General features: G+C 38.4%; 1 protein-coding gene across 1 annotated transcript in view; it reads right to left on the reverse strand.

Moving 5' to 3' along the window:
- RFX3 (regulatory factor X3) overlaps nt 1–26,097 on the reverse strand; it is a 445,346-nt gene that overhangs the window by 295,413 nt on the left and 123,836 nt on the right. Inside the window, 1 exon segment of the mRNA XM_053702543.1 lies at nt 19,854–19,982. Coding sequence (XP_053558518.1) covers nt 19,854–19,982 — 129 coding nt within the window.

Below are 26,097 nucleotides of genomic sequence, written 5' to 3' on the forward strand. Positions count from 1 at the left end.
TTGTTTGAAAGAGCAGGTGATTTCAAACGGTGGGTCTTGGGGGTTATTAGTGCTTAAAGGGATAGTAAACCCAAATGTTTTCTTCCATGATTCAGATAGAGCATGCAATTTTAAGCAACTTTCTAATTTAGTCCTATTATAAATTTGTATTTGTTCTCTTGATATCTTTATTTGAAAAAGCAGGAATGAAAGCTTTGGAGCCTGATTATTTTTGGTTCAGTAGGGTTTGCTGATTGGTGGCTACATTTAGCCATCCAATCAGCAAGAGTAACCGAGGTTCTTAACCTAAAATGGGCCAGATCCAAAGTTTTTATTCCTGCTATTTCAAATAAAGATGAGAGAGAATGAAAAAAAACATAATTTATGCTTACCTGATAAATTTATTTCTCTTGTAGTGTATCCAGTCCACGGATCATCCATTACTTGTGGGATATTCTCCTTCCCAACAGGAAGTTGCAAGAGGATCACCCACAGCAGAGCTGCTATATAGCTCCTCCCCTAACTGTCATATCCAGTCATTCGACCGAAAACAAACAGAGAAAGGAGAGACCATAGGGTGCAGTGGTGACTGTAGTTTAATTAAAATTTGACCTGCCTTAAAAGGACAGGGCGGGCTGTGGACTGGATACACTACAAGAGAAATAAATTTATCAGGTAAGCATAAATTATGTTTTCTCTTGTTAAGTGTATCCAGTCCACGGATCATCCATTACTTGTGGGATACCAATACCAAAGCTAAAGTACACGGATGATGGGAGGGACAAGGCAGGAACTTAAACGGAAGGAACCACTGCCTGTAGAACCTTTCTCCCAAAAACAGCCTCCGAAGAAGCAAAAGTATCAAATTTGTAAAATTTTGAAAAAGTGTGAAGCGAAGACCAAGTCGCAGCCTTGCAAATCTGTTCAACAGAGGCCTCATTTTTGAAGGCCCATGTGGAAGCCACAGCTCTAGTAGAATGAGCTGTAATCCTTTCAGGGAGCTGCTGTCCAGCAGTCTCATAGGCTAGGCGTATTACGCTCCGAAGCCAAAAGGACAGAGAGGTTGCCGAAGCCTTTTGACCTCTCCTCTGTCCAGAGTAAACGACAAACAGGGAAGATGTTTGACGAAAATCCTTAGTAGCTTGTAAGTAAAACTTCAAGGCACGGACTATGTCCAGATTATGTAAAAGACGTTCCTTCCTTGAAGAAGGATTAGGACACAATGATGGAACAACAATCTTTTGATTGATATTCTTGTTAGAAACCACCTTAGGTAAAAACCCACGTTTGGTACGCAGAACTACCTTATCTGCATGAAAAATCAGATAAGGAGAATCACATTGTAAGGCAGATAGCTCAGAGACTCTCCGAGCCGAGTAAATAGCCATCAAAAACAGAACTTTCCAAGATAAAAGTTTAATATCAATGGAATGAAGGGGTTCAAACGGAACTCCTTGAAGAACTTTAAGAACCAAGTTTAAGCTCCACGGAGGAGCAACAGGTTTAAACACAGGCTTAATTCTAAACAAAGCCTGGCAAAAAGCCTGAACGTCTGGAACCTCTGCCAGACGCTTGTGCAAAAGAATAGACAGAGCAGAAATCTGTCCCTTTAAGGAACTAGCTGATAATCCTTTGTCCAAGCCCTCTTGGAGAAAAGACAATATTCTAGGAATCCTAACCTTACTCCATGAGTAATTCTTGGATTCACACCAATACGGATATTTACTCCATATCTTGTGGTAGATTTTCCTGGTAACAGGCTTTCGTGCCTGTATTAAGGTATCAATGACTGACTCGGAGAAGCCACGCTTTGATAGAATCAAGCGTTCAATCTCCATGCAGTCAGTCTCAGAGAAATTAGATTTGGATGATTGAAAGGACCTTGTATCAGAAGGTCCTGTCTTAGAGGCAGAGTCCATGGTGGAAAGGATGACATGTCCACTAGGTCTGCATACCAAGTCCTGCATGGCCACGCAGGTGCTATCAGAATCACCGATGCTCTCTCCTGTTTGATTTTGGCAATCAGTCGAGGGAGCAGAGGAAACGGTGGAAACACATAAGCCAGGTTGAAGAACCAAGGCGCTGCTAGAGCATCTATCAGCGTCGCTTCTGGGTCCCTGGACCTGGATCCGTAACAAGGGAGCTTGGTGTTCTGGCGAGACGCCATGAGATCCAACTCTGGTTTGCCCCAACGATGAATCAATTGAGCAAACACCTCCGGATGGAGTTCCCACTCCCCCGGATGGAAAGTCTGACGACTTAGAAAATCCGCCTCCCAGTTCTCCACGCCTGGGATATGGATTGCTGACAGGTGGCAAGAGTGGGACTCTGCCCAGCGAATTATTTTTGAGACTTCTAACATCGCTAGGGAACTCCTGGTTCCCCATTGATGGTTGATGTAAGCCACAGTCGTGATGTTGTCCGACTGAAATCTGATGAACCTCAGTGTTGCTAACTGAGGCCAAGCCAGAAGAGCATTGAATATCGCTCTTAACTCCAGAATATTTATTGGAAGGAGTTTCTCCTCCTGAGTCCACGATCCCTGTGCCTTCAGGGAGTTCCAGACTGCACCCCAACCTAGAAGGCTGGCATCTGTTGTTACAATTGTCCAATCTGGCCTGCGAAAGGTCATACCCTTGGACAGGTGGACCCGAGAAAACCACCAGAGAAGAGAATCTCTGGTCTCTTGATCCAGATTTAGCAGAGGGGACAAATCTGTGTAATCCCCATTCCACTGACTCAGCATGCATAATTGCAGCGGTCTGAGATGTAGGCGCGCAAATGGCACTATGTCCATTGCCGCTACTATTAAGCCGATTACCTCCATACACTGAGCCACCGAAGGGCGCGGAATGGAGTGAAGAACACGGCAAGCATTTAGAAGTTTTGATAACCTGGACTCCGTCAGGTAAATTTTCATTTCTACAGAATCTATAAGAGTCCCTAAGAAGGAGACTCTTGTGAGTGGGGATAGAGAACTCTTTTCCTCGTTCACTTTCCACCCGTGCGACCTCAGAAATGCCAGAACTATCTCTGTATGAGACTTGGCAACTTGAAAGTTTGACGCCTGTATCAGGATGTCATCTAGATACGGAGCTACTGCTATGCCTCGCGGTCTTAGAACCACCAGAAGTGAGCCCAGAACCTTTGTAAAGATTCTCGGGGCTGTAGCCAACCCGAAGGGAAGAGCTACAAATTGGTAATGCCTGTCTAGAAAGGCAAACCTTAGAAACCGATGATGGTCTTTGTGAATCGGTATGTGAAGGTAGGCATCCTTTAGGTCCACTGTGGTCATGTACTGACCCTCTTGGATCATGGGTAGGATGGTCCGAATAGTTTCCATTTTGAAAGATGGAACTCTGAGGAATTTGTTTAAGATCTTTAGATCCAAAATTGGTCTAAAGGTTCCCTCTTTTTTGGGAACCACAAACAGATTTGAATAAAAACCCTGTCCTTGTTCCGTCCGCGGAACTAGATGGATCACTCCCATAATTAGGAGGTCTTGCACACAGCGTAGGAATGCCTCTTTCTTTATCTGATTTGCAGATAGCCTTGAAAGATGAAATCTCCCTTGTGGAGGGGAAGCTTTGAAGTCCAGAAGATATCCCTGAGATATGATCTTGAACATCTCTTGCCCATGCCTGGGCGAAGAGAGAAAGTCTGCCCCTTACTAGATCTGTCGTCGGATAGGGGGCCGTTCCTTCATGCTGTCTTAGAGGCAGCAGCAGGCTTTCTGGCCTGCTTGCCTTTGTTCCAGGACTGGTTAGGTTTCCAGGCCTGCTTAGATTGAGCAAAAGTTCCCTCTTGCTTTGAAGCGGAGGAAGTTGATGCTGCACCTGCCTTGAAATTTCGAAAGGCACGAAAATTAGACTGTTTGGCCTTTGCTTTGGCCCTGTCCTGAGGAAGGGTATGACCCTTACCTCCAGTAATGTCAGCAATAATTTCCTTCAAACCAGGCCCGAATAAGGTCTGCCCCTTGAAAGGAATGTTGAGTAATTTAGACTTCGAAGTCACGTCAGCTGACCAGGATTTAAGCCATAGCGCCCTACGCGCCTGGATGGTGAATCCGGAATTCTTAGACGTAAGTTTAGTTAAATGAACAATGGCATCAGAAACAAATGAGTTAGCTAGCTTAAGTGTTCTAAGCTTGTCAATAATTTCAGTCAATGGAGCTGTATGGATGGCCTCTTCCAGGGCCTCAAACCAGAATGCCGCCACGGCCGTGACAGGCGCTATGCATGCAAGGGGCTGTAAAATAAAACCTTGTTGAATAAACATTTTCTTAAGGTAACCCTCCAATTTTTTATCCATTGGATCTGAAAAAGCACAACTGTCCTCAACCGGGATAGTGGTACGCTTTGCTAAAGTAGAGACTGCTCCCTCCACCTTAGGGACCGTCTGCCATAAGTCCCGTGTAGTGGCGTCTATTGGAAACATTTTTCTAAATATAGGAGGTGGGGAAAAAGGCACACCCGGTCTATCCCACTCCTTGCTAATAATTTCTGTAAGCCTTTTAGGTATAGGAAAAACATCAGTACACACCGGCACCGCATAGTATTTATCCAGCCTACACAATTTCTCTGGTACTGCAACTGTGTTACAGTCATTCAGAGAAGCTAATACCTCCCCAAGCAATACACGGAGGTTCTCAAGCTTAAATTTAAAATTAGAAATCTCTGAATCAGGTTTCCCCGAATCAGAGACGTCACCCACAGACTGAAGCTCTCCGTCCTCATGATCTGCATATTGTGACGCAGTATCAGACATGGCCCTTACAGCATCTGCGCGCTCTGCATTTCTCCTAACCCCAGAGCAATCGTGCTTGCCTCTTAATTCAGGCAACTTGGATAATACCTCTGACAGGGTATTATTCATGATTGCAGCCATGTCCTGCAAGGTAATCGCTATGGGCGTCCCTGATGCAATTGGCGCCATATTAGCGTGCATCCCCTGAGCGGGAGGCGAAGGGTCTGACACGTGGGGAGAGTTAGTCGGCATAACTTCCCCCTCGTCAGAATCTTCTGGTGATATTTCTTTTATAGTTAAAGACTGATCTTTACTGTTTAAGGTGAAATCAATATATTTAGTACACATTCTCCTATGGGGCTCCACCATGGCTTTCAAACATAATGAACAAGTTGTTTCCTCTGTGTCAGACATGTTTAAACAGACTAGCAATGAGACTAGCAAGCTTGGAAAACACTTTAAACAAGTTTACAAACAATATAAAAAACGTTACTGCCCCTTTAAGAAACACAAATTTTTGCCAAAATTTGAAATAACAGTGAAAAAAGGCAGTTACACTAACAACATTTTTAAAGTGTATGTAACAAGTTAGCAGAGCATTGCACCCACTTACAAATGGATGATTAACCCCTTAATACCAAACACAGAATAATAACTGACAAAATGTTTTTTTTTTTTTGTTGTTTTTTTTTGTTAAATAGTCACAACTGCCACAGCTCTACTGTGGCTTGTTACCTCCCTCAAAAACGACTTTGAAGCCTTTTGAGCCCTCCAGAGATATCCTGGATCATGCAGGAAGAAGCTGGATGTCTGTGTCTGTAATTTTTGCTGCACAAAAAAACCCCTCCCACTCATATTACAACAGTGGAAAGTCAGGAAACTGTTACTAGGCAGAATTCAAGCCAGCCATGTGGAAAAAAACTAGGCTCCAATAAGTTTTATCACCAAACATATATAAAAACGATTAAACATGCCAGCAAACGTTTTATATTACATTTTTATAAGAGTATGTATCTCTATTAATAATCCTGATACCAGTAGCTCTCACTGCATTTAAGGCTTTACTTACATTACTTCGGTATCAGCAGCATTTTCTAGCAAATTCCATTCCCTAGAAAAATATTAACTGCACATACCTTATTGCAGGAAAACCGGCATGCTATTCCCCCTCTGAAGTTACCTCACTCCTCAGAATATGTGAGAACAGCCATGGATCTTAGTTACTTCTGCTAAGATCATAGAAAACGCAGGCAGATTCTTCTTCTAAATACTGCCTGAGATAAACAGTACACTCCGGTACCATTTAAAAATAACAAACTTTTGATTGAAGAATAAACTAAGTATAAAACACCACACTCCTCTTACGACCTCCATCTTGGTTGAGGCTTGCAAGAGAATGACTGGGTATGACAGTTAGGGGAGGAGCTATATAGCAGCTCTGCTGTGGGTGATCCTCTTGCAACTTCCTGTTGGGAAGGAGAATATCCCACAAGTAATGGAGGATCTGTGGACTGGATACACTTAACAAGAGAAATTATAATAGAAGTAAATAAGAAAGTTTCTTAAAATTGCATGCTCTATCTGAATCATGAAAGTATAGTTTTGACTAGACTATTCCTTTAAGGGAGCTGAGATTGAAAGGTTTAAATACTTACCTCCATCCAGCTCCCTTAAGTCCTGTGCATCGTCCTGGCACTTCAGGGGTTTTAGGGCATGGTGACATCGCCACCATCCCAGGATTCTCCCAACGAAGCTGGTCCACTTAGCCACCAGGGATGTAGGGGTGAGTGCAGGGGGGAACAATGGGCTCCAAAAGTAAAAGTGCCCCCAGGATGATGATACATGGTTGTTATCTGCAATTACTACATTGTGTGGATGACGACCATGTGTCGCAATATTCCCACCTAAAGGGTTAAACATCCTTTTCTCCTTAACTATATTTCTTTTCCATCTCACATGACTTTAATTTCCTAAGTCATTCCCATCTCTCCAAAATGTTCGCAAAATTCTTCCCCACTTGAATCCCCTTTTTTGTCAACTCTTCACATCTCCAAGCTATTTCTCTCCAATTTCTTAACATTCCTTTTATTTACAAATAACAGAATATACAGGGACATTGAATATATAATTATAATAAACATGAAATAAAAACATATATAGTCAGTAATTATGTTGCCAGCTTTTCATGTAATTCACCATTTGTAACTTATGCATTTCCACATATACCCAGAGTGCCTGGCCCTATTGTATGCTACACAATGATCAATGTAGCTCATTTATATCAGGCCTCTGAATCAGAAAAAACTACTTGAAATGCTTTTTTGCAAGGTTTTTAAATTGTGCACCCTATTAACACCCCCAAACAGTGCATAGAAACCATTAGACTTTGGTATTACAGTTCACAAGAAAACACTTTCTTTTTTTTATCTCTGCAGCCTTGACCACTAAAAACTAGTTTTGACCACTTTCAAACTTCTTTTTTTTTGCTGTCAAATATAATCATACATCTATAAAAATAAATACATACAGAAAGAGAAGCAGTCTGCCAGGAACGAACAACAGCTCAGTGGCTTGTTCCATAGCCCAGTTACCACTTGGGAGTATGTCAGTCTGATGCCGCCTAACAAGGTCAGTCCAGCCTCAAAATACCAAACAATTCTCCCCTGAACAAGTGAAATGGCAACCCCAGACAATTGTGATGGCCTCCTTTGTGCCTCATTAGTGATTTGCAGCCATATCCCTCTAAGCACATTGGGCAAGGAGTTCACATCTGGTTCCCCCATAATCCATAAGGAGACTTTACCTAGGGTCATAATACAAATACTGCCAGGGACCAACAACAGCTTGTTCTATGGCCCAGTTACAACCTGGGAGTAGCTTCTTTTAGCTAAATTGTGCTTTACACAGAGGAAAACTTTCCTGAAGTATATCAGTCTGATATCACCTAACAAGGTCAGTCCAGTCCCGAAATACCAGACAATTCTCTTTTGAACAAGGGAAATGACAACCCCAGACAATTGTTTTGGCCTCCTGCACCTCACTCACGAGGCCCACACTAGGCCCAAACGTACATCTGGGGTTTACCATGTCTCTAGTTCAGAGAAGGATTGCCTAGTTTTTCGGGGCTGGACTGTACTGTTTAGTAAGGGTCAGACTGATATATAGAGTTTCCTCTGTGAAAGGCACATGCTGGGCAAAAAGAGGATGCTCATAGGGTAACTTGCCATAGAACAAGCTATTACGCTATTGTTCATCCTCTGGTTGTACACCTCTCTCTTTTTATACAAAGGAAACATTGCATTTGTGCATTTGTACAAGTTATTTTTAACCTTGTTATAACTTTTATATATCATTGTTTTTAATTAAAAGCATATTGGCATTTTACTGTATATTAACTTTTCTTTTGAGAAATTGTGAGTATAAATGCCACAATTTTCTAAATAGGTAAGGAGCGTGTCAGTATTGTCTAGACTAGGGGGCGGCCTTCTTTTGTTCTTTGTATTTTTCTCTTTTTGTGTATGCAAATCTATAGAAAATAACTTTAACCAAATCAGTGAAGTTCACATTGTGTATGTGTGAGTCAGTGTGCTTTTATTTAATGTTTTTTTCTAAAGTGTTTTTAATATCTCTATGTCAATTAGTGATACTGAATGAGTTAACTGATTGCTTATCTGTCACCAACAAGATGGATCCTGCTAAAATATCTTGGTGTTATTGTGGAAAATGAGAGGGACATGACCTGTTAGGGGTTATGCAACTGCTGTTGCCAATTAGCTTACTGGCTGCTTCCTGCTTGCGACCATTAGTTCTCTACAGCTCCTGAGTAGGACATTATCTATATATTTAACCCTTTTGAGTTTTGCAAAATATACAGATCATGTAATTTTCCACTACAATTTTCCTTTAGGACCCACTGAGCCAGGGTAGCGGCTTAGGATTTCCAAAATGCTTCCATCCCAGTTGATCAAGAAACACCAAGAGAGTTATTATAGAATAAAATAAATACTAATTTACTGACACATAGATTAAAGTCAAATAATCTCTATACCACCGGTGGTTTCACATATAAAAACAAATCATTTTGTTAAAAGCTCTTATTAAAAATGTGAAAAGGTATCCCTTCTCACAAAGATAAAAGATATGTTAGCAGCAAAATAGACCTGGAGTTAAAATTCAGATCTATTTTGCTGCTAACATATCTTTTATCTTTGTGAGAAGGGATACCTCTCCCCATTTTAATGATTTGTTTTTATATGTGAAACCACCGGTGGTATAGAGGTTATTTGACTTTAATCTATGTGTCAGTAAATTAGTATTTATTTTATTCTATAATAACTCTCTTTGGGTTTTTTGCTATATTGATTTATAGAGTTTTTTGGGGAGTAATTCCTCTTAAGAGAGTTATTAGTTGTGATTGGTGCACTATTTGATATATCTTAGACTAAGATATTAGGTATTCAACACATATCACTTTCTATAAATGTACAGTATTTGTTTTTTCTTCTTCAGTATATTAAGACCTATTTTAACATACAACAAAGCAGAGATGTGCCGCCAAAACTTACTACACTAAATAAAATATGATTATACTAGGTTAAATACGCAGAAAATATTGCATTACAAAAAAATATATATATTTATGAAAAGATCCCTCATTTTAATTTGAATATGGTGAGAATATTTTCTTTCAATTAGATCAGATCTATGGATGAACTCTGGTGATCCTTATGCTCATCCAAAAATGTTGGTTATTTTCATTGGGGTTTATTGCAGGTGTTTGTGTGCGCCAGGTTTTCCACTCGTATTATAAGTTGAAAGTAAACGCGATCACTTGAGTGCAGTTGAAGTTAATGCGTGTAGGGTTTCCACGACCTCAGAGCTCTGGTTAACTATTTCACAAAACAAAAAGTGTCCCAAAACACTTCAAAAATACATTACAAAGTACAGTTACACTCATATCAACACCATTAAATAAAATATATAAAAAAATAAAATAAAAAAATTGCACAAAAAAGTTATAAGGTCTCAGAGATTTAACATAGACTTACATACATATACATGTCTAAAGATATGTATATGTACACATATATATATATATAGATATATATATATATATGTGTGTGTACAAATGTATTTATGTATTCATATGTGTATATATGTATTTACAGACATTTATACACATATAAACACATAGTATACATATATAGCAATACAACCCCAATTCCAAAATAGTTGGGTCAGTATGGAAAATGCAAAAAAAAAAGTCACCTTTTCTTTTACTACCACATATTAAGCCTTTGGACACTAAAGACACCAGTTAGTTAAATTTAGCAAGCATAAATTTACCCCATTCATTATCCATGTCTTCAGCTGCGCAACCGTACAGGGGCCTCCATAGCCTTATTTTGCGCTTCATAATGCGCCACACATTCTCAATCAGAGACAGGTCAGGACTGCAGACAGGTCATGCTAGCACCCGCACTCTCTGCTTATGCAATCATGCACTTGTAATCCGGGCCGAATGTGGTTTGGAGTTGTCCTGCTGAAAAATGCAGGGACGTTACTGGAAACAACGACGTCTGGGTGGCAGCATATGTTGCTCCAAAATGTAAACATATCTTTCTGCATTAATGGTGGCCCTCACAGATGTGCAAGTTACTCATGCCATGGGCACTGACACCCCCCCCCCCATACCATGAGATGCTGGCTTTTAGACCTGGCACTAAAAACATCTAAGATGGTCCATTTCCTCTTTGGCCCAGAGAACACGATGGCTGTTTTTTCAAAAAACTTCTGAAATTTTGACTCTTCGGACCATAAAACACGATTCCACTGTGCTACTGACCATCTCAGATAAGACCGAGCCCAGAGTAGTCGGAAGTGCTTCTGGACAGTGTTGATGTATGGCTTCTGATTTGCATAGTAAACTTGCATCTGTGGCTGCAGCGGCAAATGGTGTTGACTGACAAAGGTTTACCAAAGTAGTACCGAGTCCATGTCAGGATATTCATTACAGAGTCATGACGGTTTCTGAGACAGAGACGTCTGAGGGATCGAGATCACGCGCATTCAGAAGGGGCTTTTGACATTGCCCTTTATGCACTGTAGAAAGTGAAATGTCCAAAATCCTACCAATTTGTCTTTGGGGAATGTTGTTCTCAAAGTATTGGATTATTCGCTGACACATTTGTTGGCAGATTGCTGAACCTCAACCCATCCTTGCTCTTGAAGGACTAGGCCTTTTTTAGAGGCTCCTTATATACTATGATTACAAGAGTGTCTCACCTGTTTCACATCACCTTTTTATTTCAACTTGTCACTTCACTATTAGTTCTGAATTGCCCCTGTCCCGACTCGAACGTGTTACAGTCATCAGATTTGAAATGAGTGAATATTTTCCAAAATACATTAAATTCACAAAATAAAACATCAAAAAATGTGTTAATAATGTGTTTTCAATATAGTACAGGGTGAAATGACTTTTCAAATTACTCTTTTTGTTTTGTTTTTGTTTTTTTGCATTTTCCATACTGTCCCAACTTTTTTGGAATTGTGGTTGTATATATAAGTGCATTGGAGGCCTTTGCAGTTACGTAGATGAAAATATCTAAAAACATATTTATGCAATATTCATATGTAATAGTGTTATACTGTGTATTTACTGTAAATATTTCACATTCTAATGTTCTGCACATAGCAGAATATTGTCTATGTATTATATATATATATATATATATATATATATATATATATATATATATATATATATATATATATATATATATATCTGCATATTAGCATAGACAGAAGACAGAACTCTCTGGTCTTAAATATACAGATTAGTTTATTTGCAGTGACGTTTCGGGGAAAGCTTTAACATAGACTTACATACAAATACATGTCTAAAGATATGTATATGTACACATATATATATATATAGATATATATATATATGTGTGTGTACAAATGTATTTATGTATTCATATGTGTATATATGTATTTACAGACATTTATACACATATAAACACATAGTATACATATATAGCAATACAACCCCAATTCCAAAATAGTTGGGACAGTATGGAAAATGCAAAAAAAAAAGTCACCTTTTCTTTTACTACCACATATTAAGCCTTTGGACACTAAAGACACCAGTTAGTTAAATTTAGCAAGCATAAATTTACCCCATTCATTATCCATGTCTTCAGCTGCGCAACCGTACAGGGGCCTCCATAGCCTTATTTTGCGCTTCATAATGCGCCACACATTCTCAATCAGAGACAGGTCAGGACTGCAGACAGGTCATGCTAGCACCCGCACTCTCTGCTTATGCAATCATGCACTTGTAATCCGGGCCGAATGTGGTTTGGAGTTGTCCTGCTGAAAAATGCAGGGACGTTACTGGAAACAACGACGTCTGGGTGGCAGCATATGTTGCTCCAAAATGTAAACATATCTTTCTGCATTAATGGTGGCCCTCACAGATGTGCAAGTTACTCATGCCATGGGCACTGACACCCCCCCCATACCATGAGATGCTGGCTTTTAGACCTGGCACTAAAAACATCTAAGATGGTCCATTTCCTCTTTGGCCCAGAGAACACGATGGCTGTTTTTTCAAAAAACTTCTGAAATTTTGACTCTTCGGACCATAAAACACGATTCCACTGTGCTACTGACCATCTCAGATAAGACCGAGCCCAGAATAGTCGGAAGTGCTTCTGGACAGTGTTGATGTATGGCTTCTGATTTGCATAGTAAACTTGCATCTGTGGCTGCAGCGGCAAATGGTGTTGACTGACAAAGGTTTACCAAAGTAGTACCGAGTCCATGTCAGGATATTCATTACAGAGTCATGACGGTTTCTGAGACAGAGACGTCTGAGGGATCGAGATCACGCGCATTCAGAAGGGGCTTTTGACATTGCCCTTTATGCACTGTAGAAAGTGAAATGTCCAAAATCCTACCAATTTGTCTTTGGGGAATGTTGTTCTCAAAGTATTGGATTATTCGCTGACACATTTGTTGGCAGATTGCTGAACCTCAACCCATCCTTGCTCTTGAAGGACTAGGCCTTTTTTAGAGGCTCCTTATATACTATGATTACAAGAGTGTCTCACCTGTTTCACATCACCTTTTTATTTCAACTTGTCACTTCACTATTAGTTCTGAATTGCCCCTGTCCCGACTCGAACGTGTTACAGTCATCAGATTTGAAATGAGTGAATATTTTCCAAAATACATTAAATTCACAAAATAAAACATCAAAAAATGTGTTAATAATGTGTTTTCAATATAGTACAGGGTGAAATGACTTTTCAAATTACTCTTTTTGTTTTTTTTTTGTTTTTTTGCATTTTCCATACTGTCCCAACTTTTTTGGAATTGTGGTTGTATATATAAGTGCATTGGAGGCCTTTGCAGTTACGTAGATGAAAATATCTAAAAACATATTTATGCAATATTCATATGTAATAGTGTTATACTGTGTATTTACTGTAAATATTTCACATTCTAATGTTCTGCACATAGCAGAATATTGTCTATGTATGATATATATATATATATATATATATATATATATATATATATATATATATATATATATATATATATCTGCATATTAGCATAGACAGAAGACAGCACTCTCTGGTCTTAAATATACAGATTAGTTTATTTGCAGTGACGTTTCGGGGAAAGCTTTAACATAGACTTACATACAAATACATGTCTAAAGATATGTATATGTACACATATATATATATATATAGATATATATATATATATGTGTGTGTACAAATGTATTTATGTATTCATATGTGTATATATGTATTTACAGACATTTATACACATATAAACACATAGTATACATATATAGCAATACAACCCCAATTCCAAAATAGTTGGGACAGTATGGAAAATGCAAAAAAAAAAGTCACCTTTTCTTTTACTACCACATATTAAGCCTTTGGACACTAAAGACACCAGTTAGTTAAATTTAGCAAGCATAAATTTACCCCATTCATTATCCATGTCTTCAGCTGCGCAACCGTACAGGGGCCTCCATAGCCTTATTTTGCGCTTCATAATGCGCCACACATTCTCAATCAGAGACAGGTCAGGACTGCAGACAGGTCATGCTAGCACCCGCACTCTCTGCTTATGCAATCATGCACTTGTAATCCGGGCCGAATGTGGTTTGGAGTTGTCCTGCTGAAAAATGCAGGGACGTTACTGGAAACAACGACGTCTGGGTGGCAGCATATGTTGCTCCAAAATGTAAACATATCTTTCTGCATTAATGGTGGCCCTCACAGATGTGCAAGTTACTCATGCCATGGGCACTGACACCCCCCCCCCCCCATACCATGAGATGCTGGCTTTTAGACCTGGCACTAAAAACATCTAAGATGGTCCATTTCCTCTTTGGCCCAGAGAACACGATGGCTGTTTTTTCAAAAAATTTCTGAAATTTTGACTCTTCGGACCATAAAACACGATTTCACTGTGCTACTGACCATCTCAGATAAGACCGAGCCCAGAGTAGTCGGAAGTGCTTCTGGACAGTGTTGATGTATGGCTTCTGATTTGCATAGTAAACTTGCATCTGTGGCTGCAGCGGCAAATGGTGTTGTCTGACAAAGGTTTACCAAAGTAGTACCGAGTCCATGTCAGGATATTCATTACAGAGTCATGACGGTTTCTGAGACAGTGACGTCTGAGGGATCGAGATCACGCGCATTCAGAAGGGGCTTTTGACATTGCCCTTTATGCACTGTAGAAAGTGAAATGTCCAAAATCCTACCAATTTGTCTTTGGGGAATGTTGTTCTCAAAGTATTGGATTATTCGCTGACACATTTGTTGGCAGATTGCTGAACCTCAACCCATCCTTGCTCTTGAAGGACTAGGCCTTTTTTAGAGGCTCCTTATATACTATGATTACAAGATTGTCTCACCTGTTTCACATCACCTTTTTATTTCAACTTGTCACTTCACTATTAGTTCTGAATTGCCCCTGTCCTGACTCAAACGTGTTACAGTCATCAGATTTGAAATGAGTGAATATTTTCCAAAATACATTAAATTCACAAAATAAAACATAAAAAATGTGTTAATAATGTGTTTTCAATATAGTACAGGGTGAAATGACTTTTCAAATTACTCTTTTTGTTTTGTTGGTTTTTTTTGCATTTTCCATACTGTCCCAACTTTTTTGGAATTGTGGTTGTATATATAAGTGCATTGGAGGCCTTTGCAGTTACGTAGATGAAAATATCTAAAAACATATTTATGCAATATTCATATGTAATAGTGTTATACTGTGTATTTACTGTAAATATTTCACATTCTAATGTTCTGCACATAGCAGAATATTGTCTATGTATTATATATATATATATATATATATATATATATATATATATATATATATCTGCATATTAGCATAGACAGAAGACAGCACTCTCTGGTCTTAAATATACAGATTAGTTTATTTGCAGTGACGTTTCGGGGAAAGCTTTCCCCGAAACGCCACTGCAAATAAACTAATCTGTATATTTAAGACCAGAGAGTGCTGTCTTCTGTCTATGCTATTATTACCCAAATTCAAGCACCCTGGCATTTTGCGATACTGTTCGTGAAAGTGCACTTGTCCTAGTAACACACACATATATATATATATATATATATATATATATATATATATATATATATATACACAATGATGAAGATAAACATTTTCTGGACTTTTAAAGTGAACAATTCATTATAAATTGTGATGTTTCTGGGATCAAACTCTCCCCTTCATCAGACTGGCCACAGTTTATAAAAAATGATTCATTTTAAAAGTCCAGAGAGTACACATCTTCATCATTGTTTGTATCTTCAACATTCCTGTCACCCTGGCAAGCTGTTTAAGAGTTGAGAGTTCAAATCTCCAGTGACTTTGAGATATATACATACATGTATAGATATATATTGTACCAAAACACCATCATATATATATATAAATATATATATATATATATATATATATATATATATATATATATATATATATATATATATATATATATATATATATATGTATATATATATATATATATATATATAATTATCTATTTATGAATTAATTGAACATATTCATCTATGTGAAGAACATGTTCGGTTAGCACACCTAAGAATATGCGATCAAGTTAGCATGCGAGTAGGGTGTTAGCTTTATTTTCCACTTTTTTGCTCCATTGACTTCTATGGGGAAATAGGCTATTGCACCACACAATAACCTAAGTTTGGCTTTTTACAGTCGTTGAGTAAGCAAGTGAGCAAAAACCTTTTACTTTCAACTTGTAATAAGAGCACAACCCGACGTGCACAAAAAGCTTACTACTAGCGCAGTTAACGCTAGAGCGGGAGAATTAAATAACGATCCACTTGTAAACTGGCCCTTAATTGGTGCTCCTACATATGAGTGCTAGAAATGTTTGAGTTTAATGTTCTTATCCTGATAATAGCATCTCATGTAAAAAAACAAAAACAAAAAAACAACAACAAAAAAACAAATTGCTTCAAGAGAATAAATGTAAACAAATCCAAATGACTTTTATTCTTTAGGAAACTGCCCAGTTTAGAAACTGTGGATTGAATTAAATTGAACTACCTTTATTAGTTGTTTTGAGCAGATAGCAAAAATATATGATTTGCCAGCTCAGAGAGCTAAGAGAAACATTAATAAAAATAAGCAATATAATGCACCTGATCAACTTGTTGAGGATCTGAATTGATTAGACCAATCAAGGGGCTGTTATAGTTCATGAACATCATCAGACTGATTGCAGACATAAGGAAATGTCACACTATTGGTTTTCTGAAGAATGATAAGCAGTATTCTCGCTCCACACTGGCAGCATATAAAATGATTTATGTGGTAGAACTAGTGTGAGCATATAGCTGGAAATTCATACTATACACCACCCAGCTTTCCATTAGCACAACTTCCTATGTGCCTGTTGCATTAGCTACTGAGCAGAATATGGTCATCAAGGCTGTGAAATAGACCACAGTCTGCACAAATACAGATTTATAGCGTAACCAATAAATAGGAAGCCTCTAGTTCTATGCGCTTTTGTAACAAACGTGCACTGCTACTTTCACACTGCCAAAAACCAGAATGAGAATCAACAATAAACCTAATCAAATGCATAAAAGACAGAAACCATTTTGATTTAAAGTGCCCACATAGGCAGTTTGTAAGCATTATTTTTCTGACTGGTATCTTTCTTAAAGGGATAAAAAAAAGTGAAAATAAAACGTATATGGATTGAATAGTAGAGGTGGAGTTTTGTTTACTGCTGAATGTGGAAATTGGAGACTGCTTTTGGTATTCGGCTCTTTTTGGAACCAAATAAACTCTTGTGCAAGTGAAACACACTAAGATTTGGATTTGCATCTTAGTGTGTTTCACTTGCACAAGAGGATATTTGGCTCCAAAAAGAGCTGAATACCGAAAGTAGGGTTGCCACCTCAGCCATGTTTTCCTGGACACTTATGAGTTACACATGCTGCAGGGTGTGCAGGGAGGAACATGTATTGTGTTTCTGGACAGCACTATTCATATTCCTCCCTGCACACCCTGCAGCATGTGTAACTTATAAGTGTTCTGTATTTTAAGGGATGGGTGGCAACCCTAACCAAAAGCAGCCTCCAATTTCCACATTTGGCAGTAAACTAAACTACTGAATACCTACCTCTATTGGATAGTACATGACATTTTAAAACATTTCCAACTTACTTCTATTATTAAATGTGTTTAGGTCTCTTGGTATCCTGTGTTAGAGAGTAATCTTAGGTGAGTTCAAGGGCTTGCACATATATTTATCTATCTGACAGCAGTGTTTGCAACAATCTTTATAGCAATGTTATACATAGTTGCAAACACTGCTGCCATAGAATGCTTAAGAGCCTATCAGCCTATCTAGATTTACTCTTCAACAAATGATATCAAGAGAACACACTGTAAAATGAATTTGGAATGTTGTTTAATAATACTGCATAATCTATCTGAATCATAAACATTTCATTTTGACTTTACTGTCCCTTTTAAGTTTGAGATACTGACCATTTTACAGATACAGTAATATATATATATATATATATATATATATATATATATATATATATATATATATATATAAACAGTCAAAGAACAACGAAGCCCAAATTTCCAATTTTCTTAATTCTCTTTGGATCCTTTGTTGAAGGAACAGCAATGCACTACTGGGAGCACATCGGATGAGCCAATGACAAGAGGTATATATGTGCAGCCACAAATCTGCAGCTAACTCCCAGTAGTGCATTGCTGCCACTGAGCCTACCTATGTATGCGTTTCAACAAAGGATATAAAGAAAACAAAGCAAATCAGATAATAGAAGTGAATTAGAAAGTAGTTTAAAATCATATGCTCTGCCTGAATCATGGAAGAAAAAGGTTGTGTTTCATGTTGTTTTAATCCTTTGCACTCTTTTTATGATTCACTTGTGGATCCAAAGTGGAATATTTTTCCCCACAATTTGGAGTCTTAAGCAGTATCAGAACTTATTATTTTGCAGAGCAACAATTTAAGTCAAACACCACAAAAAAGGGCAATGGCTGACTATTCTGTCACAGCCCAATTAGTAGTTAAAATTACTGTGGCACATTCGGACTGCCTGGTCACTAATTCTATTTATAATATGGCATCCAGGCAACACATATTAAAATATGTAATGATGATTACAATATTCTCAGGAAGTTTTTTGTTAATTACATATCATGGGTATTCAAGTGTTTTATATGTTATACCCACACTAATGTCATAGGGGCCGAATGATCAAGCTCCAAATTGAGCTTGATGCCCCTGTTTCCGTGCGAGCCTTCAGGCTTGCCAGAAAAAGCAGTTATGAAGCAGCGGTCTTAAGACCGCTGCTCCATAACTGGTCCGCCTGCTCTGAGGCTGCGGACATCAATCCGCCCGACCCAATACGAATGGTCTGATTGACACACCCTGCTAGCGGTCGATTGTCCGCGAATCTGCAGGGGGCGTCATTGCACAAGCAGTTTACCAGAACTGCTTGTGCAATGTTAAATGCCGACAGCATATGCTAAGCAGATCATGTCGGACAGGCCGATGATAAATCGGCCCCATAATATTAAGTATTGTAACGTATAAGTTCACATTTATTGTTTGTTTAAGTACACATATGTATTTTATATAAGTATTGTATATATGTATATATAGATATATATATCACTGTTAAATATACTGCAGACTAAACACTCAGCTAATCAGTTTTGATAAAACACACTTTTTATAATAAATGATTGTTATTTATTTTAGAAATCATTATTCTGTACACGTTAAAGGGACAGTAAAGTCATAATTAGACATTAATAATTTAGACAGAGCATACAATTTTAAATAACTTTCCAATTTACTTTTATCATTTAATTTGCTTCTGTCTCTTGTTATCCCTTGCTGAAAGGTTTATCTAGGTAAGTTTAGTAGTAGCAAAGTTGTTTAAAATTGTATGTTCTACCTGAATCATGAAAGAACATTTTGAGTTTCATGTCCCTTTAACCCCACCCAAGTACATTTCTGGCACCTTTCTCAGGTTCATCATCTTCTTACTACTTTGATACTGTACAGCACACTCCAATGTTAATTAGTCTTTTAACTATAAGTACTAGCGTTTAGTCACTTGTTTTATATCTGGCTGTAAGTTATACTTATTACATTACTTGCAGTACTATTCCTGTGAATATTTAGTAGGACATTATTGCTGTGCTTTTATCCATCTGTCACTCTTGCATTCTGTAAACAAAGATTTAAAAACAAATAACAATCTCAGTAATGTCTGGGCACATCCGTTTTATATAAATTAGGTGACATTTTAAATGCATGATATCATATAAGAATTAAATGTCCACTCGTATGATATGTGTTATATTGCTCAAACCCCAAAAGTTAGCGACAAGAAGAACCTTGAGGTGGTGCACGTATTATATACTTGTTATTTATTGTGAATGTCATTTCTTTACAGAGTGTAGTATGTAAAGCATTTGCCATAGTGTACAATAACTTTGAATACATACCTGTTGCTGTACTGGCACTTGTTGTACCACCTGGGTGGGCACTGCTGCCTGACCTGCTACGGACGTCTGTAATGTCACAGTCGAACCTGTGTCCGAAACAGTCTCAGATGTCTGCATGGTACTATCTGCAATGAAAGAAAATACTTTGATTCAGTTTACCGTACTGTTTTATTTGTTCTGATTATAATAGAAAATATGAATATACATATAAATACTTTTATTTTTAGAAAATCTCTAATATAGGTACACAGAATGCAAATGCCAGCACATTCACGCCAGTGAGTAGAAAGTGATAACTGATAATTTAAGTCATCTAAAAATTGTTATAATGTTTTACACTTAAATGAAAAACTGAAACAACCATATATCAAGGTCACACAGGCCTAGATTTGGAGTTCGGCGGTAAAAGGGCTGTTAACGCTCCGCGGGCTTTTTTCTGGCCGCACCATAAATTTAACTCTGGTATCGAGAGTTTAATCAAATGCTGCGTTAGGCTCCAAAAAAGGAGCGTAGAGCATTTTTACCGCAAATGCAACTCTCGATACCAGAGTTGCTTACGGACGCGGCCGGCCTCAAAAACGTGCTCGTGCACGATTCTCCCATAGGAAACAATGGGGCTGTTTGAGCTGAAAAAAAACCTAACACCTGCAAAAAAGCAGCGTTCAGCTCCTAACGCAGCCCCATTGTTTCCTATGGGGAAACACTTCCTACGTCTGCACCTAACACCCTAACATGTACCCACGAGTCTAAACACCCCTAACCTTATACTTATTAACCCCTAATCTGCCGCCCACGCTATCGCTGACATCTGCATATTTTTTTTAACCCCTAATCTGCCGCTCCGTAAACCGCCGCAACCTACGTTATCCCTATGTACCCCTAATCTGCTGCCCTAACATCGCCGACCCCTATATTATATTTATTAACCCCTAATCTGCCCCCCTCAACGTCGCCGACACCTGCCTACACTTATTAACTCCTAATCTGCCGAGCGGACCTCACCGCTACTATAATAAATGTATTAACCCCTAAAGCTAAGTCTAACCCTAATACTAACACCCCCCTAAGTTAAATATAATTTACATCTAACGAAATAAATTAACTCTTATTAAATAACTTATTCCTATTTAAAGCTAAATACTTACCTGTAAAATAAATCCTAATATAGCTACAATATAAATTATAATTATATTATAGCTATTTTAGGATTAATATTTATTTTACAGGCAACTTTGTAATTATTTTAACCAGGTACAATAGCTATTAAATAGTTAAGAACTATTTAATAGTTACCTAGTTAAAATAATAACAAATTTACCTGTAAAATAAATCCTAACCTAAGATATAATTAAACCTAACACTACCCTATCAATAAATTAAATAAATAAACTACCTACAATTACCTACAATTAACCTAACACTACACTATCAATAAATTAATTAAACACAATTGCTACAAATAAATACAATTAAATAAACTAGCTAAAGTACAAAAAATAAAAAAGAACTAAGTTACAAAAAATAATAAAATATTTACAAACATAAGAAAAATATTACAACAATTTTAAACTAATTACACCTACTCTAAGCCCCCTAATAAAATAACAAAGCCCCCCAAAATAAAAAAATCCCTACCCTATTCTAAATTAAAAAAGTTACAAGCTCTTTTACCTTACCAGCCCTGAACAGGGCCCTTTGCGGGGCATGCCCCAAGAATTTCAGCTCTTTTGCCTGTAAAAGAATAAATACAATACCCCCCCCCAACATTACAACCCACCACCCACATACCCCTAATCTAACCCAAACCCCCCTTAAATAAACCTAACACTAAGCCCCTGAAGATCTTCCTACCTTGTCTTCACCATACCAGGTTCACCGATCCGTCCTGGCTCCAACATCTTCATCCAACCCAAGCGGGGGTTGGCGATCCATCATCCGGTGCTGAAGAGGTCCAGAAGAGGCTCCAAAGTCTTCCTCCTATCCGGCAAGAAGAGGACATCCGGACCGGCAAACATCTTCTCCAAGCGGCATCTTCAATCTTCTTCCATCCGGTGCGGAGCGGGTCCATCTTGAAGCAGGCGACGCGGATCCATCCTCTTCTTCCGTTGTCTCCCGACGAATGACGGTTCCTTTAAGGGACGTCATCCAAGATGGCGTCCCTCGAATTCCGATTGGCTGATAGGATTCTATCAGCCAATCGGAATTAAGGTAGGAATTTTCTGATTGGCTGATGGAATCAGCCAATCAGAATCAAGTTCAATCCGATTGGCTGATCCAATCAGCCAATCAGATTGAGCTCGCATTCTATTGGCTGTTCCGATCAGCCAATAGAATGCAAGCTCAATCTGATTGGCTGATTGGATCAGCCAATCGGATTGAACTTGATTCTGATTGGCTGATTCCATCAGCCAATCAGAAAATTCCTACCTTAATTCCGATTGGCTGATAGAATCCTATCAGCCAATCGGAATTCGAGGGACGCCATCTTGGATGACGTCCCTTAAAGGAACCGTCATTCGTCGGGAGACAACGGAAGAAGAGGATGGATCCGCGTCGCCTGCTTCAAGATGGACCCGCTCCGCACCGGATGGAAGAAGATTGAAGATGCCGCTTGGAGAAGATGTTTGCCGGTCCGGATGTCCTCTTCTTGCCGGATAGGAGGAAGACTTTGGAGCCTCTTCTGGACCTCTTCAGCACCGGATGATGGATCGCCAACCCCCGCTTGGGTTGGATGAAGATGTTGGAGCCAGGACGGATCGGTGAACCTGGTATGGTGAAGACAAGGTAGGAAGATCTTCAGGGGCTTAGTGTTAGGTTTATTTAAGGGGGGTTTGGGTTAGATTAGGGGTATGTGGGTGGTGGGTTGTAATGTTGGGGGGGGGTATGGTATGTTTTTTTTTACAGGCAAAAGAGCTGAAATCCTTGGGGCATGCCCCGCAAAGGGCCCTGTTCAGGGCTGGTAAGGTAAAAGAGCTTGTAACTTTTTTAATTTAGAATAGGGTAGGGAATTTTTTATTTTAGGGGGCTTTGTTATTTTATTAGGGGGCTTAGAGTAGGTGTAATTAGTTTAAAATTGTTGTAATATTTTTCTTATGTTTGTAAATATTTTATTATTTTTTGTAACTTAGTTCTTTTTTATTTTTTGTACTTTAGCTAGTTTATTTAATTGTATTTATTTGTAGCAATTGTGTTTAATTAATTTATTGATAGTGTAGTGTTAGGTTAATTGTAGGTAATTGTAGGTAGTTTATTTAATTAATTTATTGATAGGGTAGTGTTAGGTTTAATTATATCTTAGGTTAGGATTTATTTTACAGGTATATTTGTTATTATTTTAACTAGGTAACTATTAAATAGTTCTTAACTATTTAATAGCTATTGTACCTGGTTAAAATAATTACAAAGTTGCCTGTAAAATAAATATTAATCCTAAAATAGCTATAATATAATTATAATTTATATTGTAGCTATATTAGGATTTATTTTACAGGTAAGTATTTAGCTTTAAATAGGAATAAGTTATTTAATAAGAGTTAATTTATTTCGTTAGATTTAAATTATATTTAACTTAGGGGGGTGTTAGTGTTAGGGTTAGACTTAGCTTTAGGGGTTAATCAATTTATTAGAATAGCGGCGAGCTCCGGTCGTCAGATTAGGGGTTAATAATTGAAGTTAGGTGTTGGCGATGTTAGGGAGGGCAGATTAGGGGTTAATACTATTTATGATAGGGTTAGTGAGGCGGGTTAGGGGTTAATAACTTTATTATAGTAGCGCTCAGGTCCGCTCAGCAGATTAGGGGTTAATAAGTGTAGGCAGGTGTCGGCGACGTTGAGGGGGGCAGATTAGGGGTTAATAAATATAATATAGGGGTCGGCGGGGTTAGGGGCAGCAGATTAGGGGTACATAAGTATAACGTAGGTGGCGGTCGGCAGATTAGGGGTTAAAAATTTTAATCGAGTGGCGGCGGTGTGGGGGGACCTCGGTTTAGGGGTACATAGGTAGTTTATGGGTGTTAGTGTACTTTAGGGTACAGTAGTTAAGAGCTTTATGAACCGGCGTTAGCCAGAAAGCTCTTAACTCCTGCTATTTTCAGGCGGCTGGAATCTTGTCGTTAGAGCTCTAACGCTCACTTCAGAAACGACTCTAAATACCAGCGTTAGAAAGATCCCATTGAAAAGATAGGCTACGCAAATGGCGTAGGGGGATCTGCGGTATGGAAAAGTCGCGGCTGAAAAGTGAGCGTTAGACCCTTTAATCACTGACTCCAAATACCAGCGGGCGGCCAAAACCAGCGTTAGGAGCCTCTAACGCTGGTTTTGACGGCTACCGCCAAACTCCAAATCTAGGCCTTAGTTTGCATTAATAATTATCCTAAGGTATAATTAATTACATAAATAAAAATAAAACTCTAGTCCGGATGAAAAGTATATATATATATATATATATATATATATATGAGTGTTCAGTGTTGCCAAACCTCGCACACTGTATATCATTTACAAAAACTAAACACAATGGTATATGGTAGCCTAAATATACATTTGATTGCATTTATGTTTATGCTATGGGTTTGATGCAAATCATAAAGTAATGTTATATGACTGAAGCCCCTTGATGTCACACATGTGTCATACAGGCTGACAGAGATGATAATTAGTTCAGCTGATTAATAAACAGCAGTGTTTGTCACTATATGATTTACTAATTAATACAAACATTAAATGCATATGAGACCCAAATTGTTTTCTTTCTTGATCCAGCTCCTAAGGTTATATTCCTGCTTTTCAAATAAAGATACCAATAGAACAAAGAAAATTTGAAAATAGGAGTAAATTAAAGTTGCTAGAAATTGAATCAGGAAAGAAAAAAAAATGGGTTTAATGTCCCTTTAAGTTGTATTATGCCATAAACATTTCTGAGCATGTTACAGGGTCATGGGATGTGTACCTGGTCCGGTATATGAGTGCAGTCCCCTTCCGTGTTTTGTATATGTCTAGGGTGATTACATAAGCCTGTGCACCCTTCCCTTGTTCCCAGTTTGTTTTGGATTTGAGAGCTTGCATTGTGTGGCTGTTTTAGGGTCCCAGGTATTGGAAAGGACCTTGATGTGGTACCTGGGCTTGTCCCATTTGGCCAAATGCGGTTACTAACCTTTCCATTTTTGCTTTTAAATCTTAGCTGAGAGCTTGTAAGTGAGTGCTGGACTTTCTCTGTGTGTTGTATTAATTTGTTTTGTAATTTTCCCTATGGTTCTTGCACCCAGACCTGTCTGGGGTTAACTGTCTGTGACTCTGGGGACAGCACAGCTTCCTGTGAGTGCCCGTGAGCACCCAGGGCTGAGCATGTTACAGGGTCATGGGATGTGTACCCGGTCCGGTATGAGAGTGCAGTCCCCTTACGTGTTTTGTATATTACTAGGGTGATTACATAAGCCTGTGCACCCTTCCCTTGTTCCCAGTTTGTTTTGGATTTGAGAGCTTGCATTGTGTGGCTGTTTTAGGGTCCCAGGTATTGGAAAGGACCTTGATGTGGTACCTGGGCTTGTCCCATTTGGCCAAATGCGGTTACTAACCTTTCCATTTTTGCTTTTAAATCTTAGCTGAGAGCTTGTAAGTGAGTGCTGGACTTTCTCTGTGTGTTGCCTTTCCATTTTTGCTTTTAAATCTTAGCTGAGAGCTTGTAAGTGAGTGCTGGACTTTCTCTGTGTGTTGTATTAATTTGTTTTTGTAAAAAAAATGGGTTTAATGTCCCTTTAAGTTGTATTATGCCATAAACATTTCTCTATTAAAGGCATAAAATTCTTAGGTGTATCTTTGTGATCAGTACAAATCTGAAACTCTGCACGGCTGTCCTAGCACTGCATGCCATAAATCTCCTTACCAAAGATGTCTTAATTTAAAGGGGCATTAAACTACAGCAGCGTGGTTACTATTCACCATGCTATTGTTTTCCTTCAGTACCTGCAGCTCTCTTTAAAGCCTGTTCTCTTATTTTAACCCATTACAGAAGCCAGCAGGTAAAGCTATGCATGTTTAGACTGGGCACCGCCATCTTAGTACACGCGTATTGTTGCATCCTGTGACAGAAGCAGTGCACTTTCACAGATCAGTGACACTGCTGGCTTTATGACAGCTGTACCTTGCATTTCGGTATTAGATTGTACAGTAGAAAGTAGAAGAATTACATTTTTTTGCAGTTTTTTTTTTACACAGTTTAAAAGTTAAATTTCTGTCACAGGGT

Source organism: Bombina bombina, chromosome 2, assembly GCF_027579735.1.
Source record: "Bombina bombina isolate aBomBom1 chromosome 2, aBomBom1.pri, whole genome shotgun sequence".
Lineage (NCBI taxonomy): Eukaryota > Metazoa > Chordata > Amphibia > Anura > Bombinatoridae > Bombina > Bombina bombina.